We start from the raw sequence: 11491 nt of genomic DNA, 5'->3' as shown, positions 1-11491 counted from the left end.
AGGTATCTGCCTGCCTCTGCCTCCCGAGTGCTGGGATTAAAGGCGTGCGCCACCCCTGCCAGGCCTCACATTGTATTTTTAACCTGGACGCTAATTATCACGTGTCTCTGGGGCCCCAGTGTGATGGCTGGTGCGCATATTTGCCTCGAGATGATCAGCTCCAGGATGGCTGGGTTTCACCCTCACACACAGTTACTATTTTCTGTGATGAGAACATTCACAACGTTCATCCAGCTATTTTGAAGGATATGAGCACTGTCATTGTCTGGTCGCCCTTCTGGGTAGGAGAAGAGAATGTCTTTGTCTCAGCTGCTGTGACCTTGTACCTGTTAACCGATCTCCCTCCCGCCTCCTTCTCTGCTAATCGCTAGTCCCTCCCTGTTCTTACTCAAACGCAAATCCTTTACCTATAATATCTTCCACGTGTTTATCTTACACAATATGCCTGGTGACTCTATCCTAAAACCTGTGGACTTGTTTGGCTCTCTCATAGGATTCTATTAAGCATGTGTGGTATTTTTCCAGTATCCTCTGAGGCTCTGGCATCTGAAACATCCCTGGCTGGGAAGACTTGCTGGCTGGGAGCCAGGTGCCCAGTAAAGTCATTTACATCACCTGTACCCTTACCCTGGGCGACCCTGATGCAGGTAAATTTACCCCTGCTCTGTCCTGCCTTCTGGCCTCACAGGTCCTAGGGGCCTTTCCCAAAGCCACTCCTGACCTCTGCTTAGCAGAGAGCAGAACAGACAGCTAGTTGAATGTGGTGTCAGAAGTTCTGGGACCCTATAAACTAGGAATGCATTCCCCAAAACAAGCCAGGCTTCGTGGTACATGCCTTTAATCCCAGCATTCAGGAATCTCTGAGAGTTGGAAGCCAGCCTGGTTTACAGAGTGAGTTCCAGGACAGCCAGGGCTACACAGTAAGACCTTGTCTCGAAAAAGCAAACAAACAAATTTTAAAAACCTCCAGAATAACAGCTACACCTTTTTTGCCCCAAATCAGTTTATTTTTCACAGCTTTGTATTTTTTACAGAACACACAGAAAGGCAGTTAAAGAGTTTTCAGGGGTCTACACTGGGGTTGGCAGACCCTGGTGAGAATGTGAAGACCAAATGCATGCCAGGACCACTAGGAGTGGCCCTGAGGTCCCTGCAGGTCAGCCCAGCACAGAGCAGCTGAACTTCTGAGACAGATCGTAAGAGCCCAACAGCGGGCAGCAGGCAACTGCACTCAGGAGACAGTGCCTTGGCCCAAAGCAGCATCCTGCCTCTTTTGGGATTTCCTTACCTAATGTGGCTGCCTTAAAACCTTCTGGCCTCCTGAAAGCTGGAATGTGTGAGGGACAAGGCCCAGAGGCACCAACCCCTGGGTGGTACTTCCCCATCAGGTTTGAGAGAGCAAAAGCCAGTCCCATGACTGCAACCCCAAAGGATGCTGCCTGGAATCCAGAGAGGTCCTCATGTCAATTTAAAAAGCTGTTAGGTGGGGTCTGCAGGAGCCCAGTAGTCACAGGCTTCCATGTTTTACCTCAACATCCAACACAACTGCAGTGCTGCTCCTGAGTGGAGAGGCAGCCGGAGACAAAGCCAGAGACAAAGGCAGTCATAGACCAGGCCAGCTGACCCATCTGAGCAGGACAGGTAGGGCCTTTCAGTCACTCTAGGACCTGCACAGATTAGGTATGTACCCCAAGTGTCATGGTTTGAATGTAAAATGTCCTCCACAGGCTCATATCTGGCCTCAAGGTGGTCCTCAGCTGGTGGCGCTGCTTGGGAGGCTGTAGAATCTGTGGAGTGTGAGGTCTGTCCTGTTCTGAAGGGTATACCTGCCTCTGGATGCCCTGTCTCTGCATCCTGGTGCCCTACCATGTGAGGGACTCAGCCACACTCCCACTGCCACAAACTCCACTATGAACTGCAACCCCTGAGACTGTGAGCCAAAGTAACTCATCCTTTACGTTGTCTCTGCCTGGTCCCTGTCCCTGTCCCCAGCACTGACCACCCATTCAGTACCATGGGAAGTGAGGTCATTCAGGGTGCCCCATCACAGCCTGCCTAAGTGGGAGGCCACCCCCAACTCACCAGTCTACTCAGGGAACACCAACTCCCATGCCTCCATCTAAGCTGCTGCAAACTGCACTTCAGAACAGAGTGAGCCTAGAACCCCAGCCTAGATAGTCTCCAAAGTCACAGTTCTTAGGAGTCCCTGCTGCCTCTGGCTCTAGAATAACTACCAAGGCTACCCTCACCCCAGCTCTCCATGGTCTCACCTTGAGGGCACTGAAGAAAACAGTTCAGAGTGAAGAAAACAGTCCAGAGTAATCCTGAAACCTGTGCACCCACTCCCTGTGCCTCCCCACTTCCTGCCAGGCTAGTATGGCCCATAGAACTCTGATGAAATAAATATATTGGGTCTGAAGAGATGGCTCAGCAGTTAAGAACACTTGCAGGGGATCCAAGTTCAGTTCCCATCATGCATGTCCAGCAGCTCAAAACCAGGGTATCTGACATCCTCTTTTGTCATAGACACCCTGACATACATCTGTATGCATACACAGACATATACATACAGACATAAGAACAAAATACATCTTTCCGAAGAGAGAGACATGGGTATATCTTGTGGAACTCAGTGGTGCATGCCTGTCAATCTAGCTGGCACTTATGGAGCTGAGGCAGGAGGATCTCAAGTGTAAGACCAACCAGGCTAGAGAGCTACAATCGTGGGATGCCTTTATCTGGTGTGCTCACTGATCTCCAGGGGCAGCTGTCCCATGGGTCTGTTCTACCAGACCTTCCTGAAATGAAGCAAGAGTTCCAAAGGGGCTTTTTGTAGACCACACTTTACTAGTTAGGCCTTGTGGCAAGACCCCCAGTTCACATTACAAAGCTTAGCAAAAGTGGTTCAGAGGGCGGTGTGCACCCCGCCAGCAAGTCACTCTCTACTAAATGCACACAGTGATATCCCAAACCAGCAAAAAGGCTAGCCACGCAGAAGATCCTCCCAGGGGGACCTGAGCCCTGGGCTCCACTCCTCCTGAGCTTCCTGGGGAGTGTGAAAAGACAGCAGCTCACTTTGAGAAGAGAGAGGAACGCTGGGGACAGTGGACACACAGTCCCTGTGGCTCACAGAACACATGTCCCAGTCCAAGGAACCCAACCTCCCCACCCTGCACACAACTCAAACAATTGCTACCCTGAGATGTGTCTCAAGAGAACAGAAAGCCTGCATTCCTGACCCAGCAACTTTGCAGGCACACAGAGTACCTTCTTCCAAGGGTAAACATGATTAGTGACTTGGGCTGGACATAGGCCTCACCCTGCCTTGGGCCATAGCCGGTATCAAATCTCATTCAGAATCTGGTTCAAAAAGGGAGTTCAGACCCTTCCCTCTCCCAGAATCAGGATGGCTACTCTGATCTCAATCACAGACTTCTTGGGAGAGGGCAGCCCACAAAAGTAGGACCCTCTGCAAGAAGCATCAGCCAATCCATAGCCGGGAACACATGGGACTTTCCCAGTGGTTGTGTTTCCACAAAGCCACCACAGGAAAAGGAACTCACACCCAGCAGGGCTCAGCATACAGAACTGAAGACCTTGGGCAGAGGCTCAGAGGCACCTGGTAACTCTAAGGCCAGTGAAGTGCCAGGGCATCCACTACTTGGCAGCTGTGGGCCACCAGTCCGGCACCAAGGCAGTTACGGCCACCTGTTGGTTCTCGGAGGTCTTGATGTGGAGAGGACCCTTGATCGTCTCTGACCGCAGCAAAGCCAGTCCCACATGTCCCTGGCCGGCCCTGAACTTGCCCGCTGCCTGTCCTGTTGCAGTCACTGTCACTAAGGTGCCAGGAGTGACACCATTGGCAGGCAGGGGGCCTTCAAGCCTCACAGGGAAGAGGCGCTTGCGGATGACGCCCGTGTGGTGGGTGCGGGCCGTCAGCTCCTGCCCAATGTAGCAGCCCTTGGTGAAGCTCACACCATTCATGAAGACCAGGTTGGACTCCAGGGGTAGGGCCACCCCTGGGGGCAGGTCACAGACCCCCTCAGGGATGCCTGTGGGGTTCAAAAACAAAGAAAATGAGCATAGCATGTCCAGCAACAAGTGCAGGCTTGCAGTATGTGAAGTCCAGCCCTGAAGGCCAACGCCACCCAACATCTCTGCCCTTCTGGGGTCCACTGGGCTCCTCTACATCTACCCACCCCTGCCCAACACCAGCCTCGCATATCACCCTACTCATACCTTGCTGGTACCGGTGCATGTGATAATCTTGGAGGTCCCCAAGCTGGGCCTTGGGCACCAGGGCAGGGCCATCATCCTGAGTGAGAAGCCGCCACCCCATTCGTACAGTCCGGGGGTCACGCGTGAGGATGGTGGTGGCTTCCACCCTCTCTTCTAGTGGTACAGCCTCAGGGATGTGGGGGGCACAGGGTAGCACAGCCCACACGTGGAGCTCTGGCCGTGGCTCCACAGTGACCTTCCGCCGGATCTTATACATGGACAGGTGCTTCTGCAGGGTGCCCAGCACAGAGCTGTCACACTCCAGGAGAAAGCCTGATGCCTCCTCGGTGCTCTCAGGGAGTCTGTAGGAGATAGACATGGGCTTAGTGCTGGCCGGAGTTCCTGCCCACTGCCAGCTCACCAAGCTTGGGAAGACCAAAACACAGAGGAGAGTACCCTGGGCTGCAGGGGGCTGCCCTTCCAGTGTGTAGTCTGTGTCCCTTGAGCTATACCCACAATAACATGAGACTACCTCAAGAGTTGCCTCCACACAGGCAGACAGGCAAATGGAGATGGTCAGTGTACAAAGCCATGGCCTTGCGGGTACAGGCCTGCTCCGCCACATCAGGAGCAGGCAAACCTCAGTCTTATCAAGAAACACGGGCAGGCTGGGTAGTGGTGCACGACTTTAATCCCAGCACTCGGAAGGCAAGGCAGGTGGATCTCTGTGAGTCTGAGACTAGCCTGGTCTACAGAGAGAGTTCCAAGGTAGCCAAGGCTACACAGAGAAACCCTGTCTCAAAAAACAAAAATGAAAAAGACAGAAATAGACAGACAGACAGACAGACAGACGGGTACACAAAGCCTTGCCCTTAGCCACATGACACCTCCAGACAAAATGACCATACAGGCAATTAAATGCACTGAGGAAACCAACGGAATACAACTATGTCTGTCCACACATGGCTGAGCTTATAAAAGTACTGATGGGACCTACGCACAGAGAGTGTGCTCAGATCCATACAGGCACGTACCCGCACAACTCACGTGGAAGCAGAACTACACACCAGAGCTGAGAATCACAGAGCACTGTGGCTGCTCAGCAAGGCAGGCAGCCCCCAGCTGCCATGTATGACAGCTGGGACGGAGGTAAATGAGGACTACCCTGAGTAGCTGAGACCCCACAGTGGCCGATGCAGACGATCTGTGGTGGAGCATCTCACCCCACTGGATGGGGGAGGGTAAGTGGCAGAGCTCTGGGTTCTTAGAAGCTGTGCGGTTAAAGGACAAGAAGGAGGTGAAGACCTGGATCCCAGACATCCTACAAAGGAAGGACTGAATACACCAGGAGGTGCCAAGACTACCCAAGGACCACAAATGCACTGTCAGACCAAGAGTGTGCAGGCACCACGTGGGAAACAGTTCCTGTGAAGGTGACTGGGTGCCCAGGCACCTGCCTCAGCCTCCTCCTTGGGCCTTCCTGTTCCTCAGTGCCAATCATAGGGTGTCTGGAACCAGCTGTAGCCTGAGACCACAGAGACCCAAGCTGACCTGAGCACAGGCAGATGCACCAGCAGCCTGATGCTCTGCAGGAGTTGGAGAGAGGAGGCAGACCCAAGTTTGGGGTACCACACACATACCAGGGTAAAGCAGACACACTAAGGGGACACACTGCCCAGACAGAGATTGAGACTGCACAAGGAAGCTCACAGCCAGGCTCCTGTCCACAGTCCAACACAGGACATGACCTCACTGCCTCTCTGGCTCCATGGTGAAGACAGACTAAACTTACTGATAGAAAGGGTACCAGCAAGGCTGATGAGATAGATGTTCAGTAAAGATACTTGCCAAGACTGACAGCCAGAGTTTGACCCCTGGGAACAGCGTAGTAGAAAGAACTCCCAAACTCCCAAAAAGATGTCCTCTGACCTCCGAATACTCATCATGGCATGTGTACATGGCACAAAATAAATAAAGAATAAACGTTTTAAAAAATTAACAATGTAGAATTGATAGAGACACCACAGTGTCTCTCTGGCTTTCAATGTACCCACACACAGACATTAAAAAAAATGCTTTTTAATTTCCAATATCAGAGCTGGTGAGATGGCTCAACGGATAAGGGTGTTTGCTGGGAAAGTTTGATGTATGATTTGAATTCGATTCCCAGAACCCACATAAAGGTGAATGGAGATAACTCTACAAAGTTGTCCTCTGGTCTCCATATATGTCAATGGCATGTACACATGACCACACAGACAACATTACATACACACACAATAATAATAAAATAGAAGCTGGAGATGTGATTCAGCAGTTAAGAGCATTTGCTGCTCATACAGAGGTCCCAAGTTTGGCTCCCAGCACCACATTCAGCAGCTCACAACTGTCTGTGATTCCAGTTACAGGGTGTCTGATACCTTCTTCTGATTTCCACAGGCACTGTGCATACATGGTGTACACACAGAGAAGCAGGTACATACGCATACAAATAAATAAATATTTAAATGAACTTTAAATGATATTTAATTTCAGAAATAGAGATGAAAAGACAGAGATTTCAATAGAGACACAGAGGGAAAAGACACAAAGAGATACAGAGAGACAAAGACAGAAAAGAAGAAAAACTGCAGAAAAGGTAGAGAATGGCCATAGCCAGGCAAACAGCTCTTCTCACTGCTGAGGAGAGCTAGCGCCTTCAACTACCTCAGTCAAAGAGGGTGGTTCACAAAACTGGACAACCTGGATTCCCACCCAATCCACCCCTCCTGTAGCCCCTTCCAGATACTCCCTGGCATGTGAACAGAGCGAAGACTCATCCATGAGACCAGGGGCTGGAGGGACAGCTCAGCAGTTAAAAGTACTTGATCCTGCAGAGGACCCAGTTCCATTCCCGATACCACATGGTGGCTCACAACCATCCACAGGCATGCACAAGGTGCACAGACAAACATGTAGACAAAACAATCAGACACATAAATAAACCTTATAATTTAAAAAAAAAAGGAGAAAAAAAAGAGGGCAGTGTCCTCAGCATACAGAACAGAAAGTCACAGCCCGAGTACTACGACTGCAAAAACGAGGTGCCCTGGTGGGGACAAGTCCCCTATAGCACTGTGGCCTTGGTGGGGACAAGTCCCCTCTGGCACTGTGGCCCTGGTGGGGACAAGTCCCCTATAGCACTGTGGCCTTGGTGGGGACAAGTCCCCTCTGGCACTGGTGCCCTGGTGGGGCAAGTCCCCTATAGCACTGTGGCCCTGGTGGGGACAAGTCCCCTCTGGCACTGGTGCCCTGGTGGGGCAAGTCCCCTATAGCACTGTGGCCCTGGTGGGACAAGTCCCCTATAGCACTGTGGCCCTGGTGGGGCAAGTCCCCTATAGCACTGTGGCCCTGGTGGGACAAGTCCCCTATAGCACTGTGGCCCTGGTGGGACAAGTCCCCTATAGCACTGTGGCCTTGGTGGGGACAAGTCCCCTCTGGCACTGGTGCCCTGGTGGGGCAAGTCCCCTATAGCACTGTGGCCCTGGTGGGGACAAGTCCCCTCTGGCACTGGTGCCCTGGTGGGGCAAGTCCCCTATAGCACTGTGGCCCTGGTGGGACAAGTCCCCTATAGCACTGTGGCCCTGGTGGGACAAGTCCCCTATAGCACTGTGGCCCTGGTGGGACAAGTCCCCTATAGCACTGGTGCCCTGGTGGGGACAAGTTCCCTCTGGCACTGGTGCCCTGGTGAGGACAAGTCCCCTCTGGCAGAAAGATGGAAAGAACAGCTCACTAATGAGAACTGGTGGTATAACTCTGTCAGGTAGGAAAACATGAATAGAAGAAAAAGACCAAAGAAATCAAACCAAAGTCCTTCACAGGACGGCTGATTTACTGAGGGAGAGGATCCACGGAAAGACAAAAGGGGACAGCAACGTTAAGGAAGGCATTGGGACCCAAGATAACATTACCGGGGGTAGGCCTTCTCACCTCAGTTACTCAAATCTAGAACCTCCCTCACAGACATGCCTAAATATTTGTTTCCTAGGCACTTCTAGGTCCTACCAAGGAAGTTAAACTTCTCCTTGCATGCAATTCTTATTTTCTATGAATAAGTAAAAATGTTAGTATGGGCAATTTACTAATCGGCAGCTGTGGGACTCTCTGTTGCTTCCCTGAGCAAAGGGACTATCAAATAGGGAACCTGGCTACCCTATGCCAGCAACCCCTGCTAACAGCACAACTTCCCCCAGGGTTGTTTAAAACAGTTTTTATCAGACTTTGTGCTATCACAAGTCTCAGTGAACTCTAGATGACATTGCAACCACTTCTAACCTAGGCCAGAGGGACAGTATCTCCTGGTACCTAAAGAGGGACTGCTGTTAACTATTGCTAAAGACACGGGGTTATGACTGTCCAACACACAATCCCCTGTCATTGTGAAGGTGCCAATAAGCCAGGCTGTGACTGCTCCCAACACCCCTCTGGGGCTATAGAAACAGGCGGTGGAGGCAAGTCTATCCTGAACTTCACCCCTAGTGGGAGAGTACCAGGCCTGATAAAAGGCTTCTCTCTGTCCTCTTTTCCTGCTGACTTTCAGTAGAGTAGGCTGGGCTGGTAACAGAGGAAGGAGCAGCAGCGCCAGCAGAGGTCAGCAGAGGCAGCGGAACAACAGAGGCGGCCGCAGTTGAGCAGTTGACAAGTTGCAGAGAAGGTTAAGACTGCCAGCTGGCTACCAGCTGGAGCAACAGCTGGGAGTTCAACAACAGCCAGGGCAGGAAGAAGGGCAGCAGAAGCAGAGAGGCAGCAAGGGGGTGGCGCGCTGAGACTGGAAAGGAGAAAAGGTTGCAGAGAGCCAGAGAAGGGAAACTGTAGGCCTGGGTCACTGAAGTTGCAAAGAGCTGATAATCAAGCCTTTAGAGCCAAGGGTCTAAGACCCTGGTCAGAAGAGCTGTGACAATGGCTGGTGTTAACAGCTAAGGAATCCCAACTTCCTGGATCCACACAAGAGCTGAAACACTGATTGCTGCCGAGAGTAGAGGAATCCCTATCCGGAATCCACACGATCCCACAAGCAAACCCTTGTAGGACCAAGGCTGCAGATGCTCGTGGTCTTCAACACTAGAGGGCACCCGCGTGCTCCCGCCTCCATAGGAACTGCCACTACAGGGCCAACCACCATGAGAAATGAAAGCCACCAAAAACTAGCGCTTGAATAGCTTCTCCTTCCTGGCCCAGGTCACCCAGCAGCCTATTGGGAATACACTGAGACAAAACATCCTGGACATGTAGTAAGATCCAAGCCTCCAGAGTACGGCCCATGCGTGTTTCTACAAAGGGGAGTGACTGGTTAGTGACTGGTTTAAGTTTGAGAACCTGAGCCATCACAGCCCTAACACTGCCTGGAAGACACTGTGGCAGACTGAGGGAAGGAAATGGGTGTGCCAGGATTCTCAGGGAAAGCTATACACCAAAGCATCATACTGGGTCTGGTCCAACGGCTGTCATTTGCTGACTCTGTTTCAGACTCAGAGAGTCCACTAAGTGATGTATTACACAAAAAAAAGATCTCTAGAAGGCCCATCATGGTGGCCTTTCAGAACTGGGAGATGGGTGCTCTAGGTCTCCCACAGAATGCTGACAGCTACTGGAGAATGATGTCATGGCTGCCAATACTCTGTGACCACTTTCATCCTGGAATGGCCACCCTCAAGGGTTCAGGAAAGACCCTCCAGACATGAGGGGTCTCCACATATTTTTAATTTGAGAACCCATCTTAGAAAGACAATCAGGCAGCTTAGACAGGCCAGAGAGGGTGGGTCTTCAGCTCTGACTGTGACACACAGGCCTGCTAGATTGTGCTCAGATTTCAGGGCTTCGGTCCTGGAAAGGTGAGCAACTGAGAACTCAATGCTACACACACAGGCCCTGCCCAGACTGGCCAGCAAACGCTATTTACAGTCAATCAGGTCTGCATGGGTGATGAGACCACACAGGCAAGCAGCTGGCCCTACAAAGGGAAACCAGAAGTGGAAAGAGTGGCTGGGCAGAGTGGCTCTCTGAATAAAGTTTCTCTGTGGCTTTTTGGAGCCTGTCCTGGAACTAGCTCTGTAGACCAGGCTGGTCTCGAACTCACAGAGATCCGCCTGCCTCTGCCTCCCGAGTGCTGGGATTAAAGGCGTGCGCCACCATCGCCCGGCCGATCATACTCCTTTGGAAGTCTTTTTCAGAGACATCTAATTGGGCCTCTTCTCAATGGTGTCCCCATCCCCTGGAAATCTTATCCTGGACATCCTCCCTTGGAGCACCCAGCCGCTCCTCCTAGGAGTGCTCCTCCTCAGCCAGCTCCCCCAGCACGCTCTCGCTCCCGCTGCCCCGCCCGGCTGCCCTAGCTCACCCATACAAGATGACGTCATACAGCGTACGTCCCTGCACATTCAGGAAGTGGGCGTACGCCGCACGCGCAGAGGGCTGAGCCGCGCCGGTTGGAGGACCCGAAAGCGGCAGCTCATTGGTCAATAGTCCCAACAGGAAGGGTGCAGCGTCCGGGCCGCGCACGCGCATTAAGGCACGCTCGTCTAGCCGGAAGCAGGTCCAGGCTACACCGTCTTCAGGGTTGTCGCCGAGAAGACCGGAGCGATGGGCCAAGCAGCGCCTTGGGATCCAGCTCGGCCTCCAGTGCCAGGCCGGGCTGCCGCGCCCCGCAGCCGCGCCCCGGAGCAGCGCCACGGCTGCCATCTTGGGCGCGAGTGAGGGCGGGCGCCACAGCGGCCCCTGGCGGCGGCGGGTAGCGCGCGTGCGTGGGGGGGAAGTGGGCGGGGCCTCTGACGGTGGATGGGTGCGCAAGCCCAGATTAGGCTAGAGCCGCCCGTCGCCCTTTCCCCCAGTTGGCTCCTGTTCAAGCCGCTTGTGGTTGTGGTCAAATACATAAACGTGAAATTTGCTATTTTATGCTGGGGCTGGTATGCAATCCCAGCCAGTCTCTCTGGAGGCAGAGGCAGGAAGATGCCGGTTCAAAACCTGCTTGGGCAATTAAAATCCTACCTCTTAATAAAGAGCAAGAAGAGGGCTGGAGATGGATAGTTCGTGGTAGAGCACTTTCTAGCAGGCAAAAAACTTTGGTGTCCTTTCCCGGTACTGCCCAGAAGAAAAAAAAAATTACTAGGGCATTTTCTTGTTTGTTGTGGTTGAATATAGACAGTTACCGTCTTTGCCGGGCGATGGTGGCGCACGCCTTTAATCCCAGCGCTTGGGAGGCAGACAGGTAGATCTCTCTTGAGTTTGAGGCCAGCCT

The 11491-nt window shown here is 52.5% G+C and overlaps 1 protein-coding gene across 1 annotated transcript; it reads right to left on the bottom strand.

Annotated features, from left to right (window-relative positions):
- Nucleotides 1-985: 985 nt before the first annotated feature.
- Iba57 (iron-sulfur cluster assembly factor IBA57) lies at nt 986-10980 on the bottom strand. Its single transcript, XM_075992401.1, has 3 exons — nt 10595-10980; nt 4240-4580; nt 986-4052 (listed from the first exon to the last, which is right to left on the bottom strand). The coding sequence occupies exons 1-3, from the start codon at nt 10933-10935 to the stop codon at nt 3658-3660; spliced, it is 1077 nt and encodes a 358-aa protein (XP_075848516.1). The 5' UTR covers nt 10936-10980; the 3' UTR covers nt 986-3657.
- Between the last annotated feature and the right edge of the window lie 511 nt (nt 10981-11491).

Source organism: Microtus pennsylvanicus, chromosome 11 (genome assembly GCF_037038515.1).
Source record: "Microtus pennsylvanicus isolate mMicPen1 chromosome 11, mMicPen1.hap1, whole genome shotgun sequence".
In the NCBI taxonomy this organism is placed as follows: domain Eukaryota; kingdom Metazoa; phylum Chordata; class Mammalia; order Rodentia; family Cricetidae; genus Microtus; species Microtus pennsylvanicus.
Note: the sequence above shows the minus strand (reverse complement) of the source record. Positions and strands in the feature narration are given on the sequence as shown.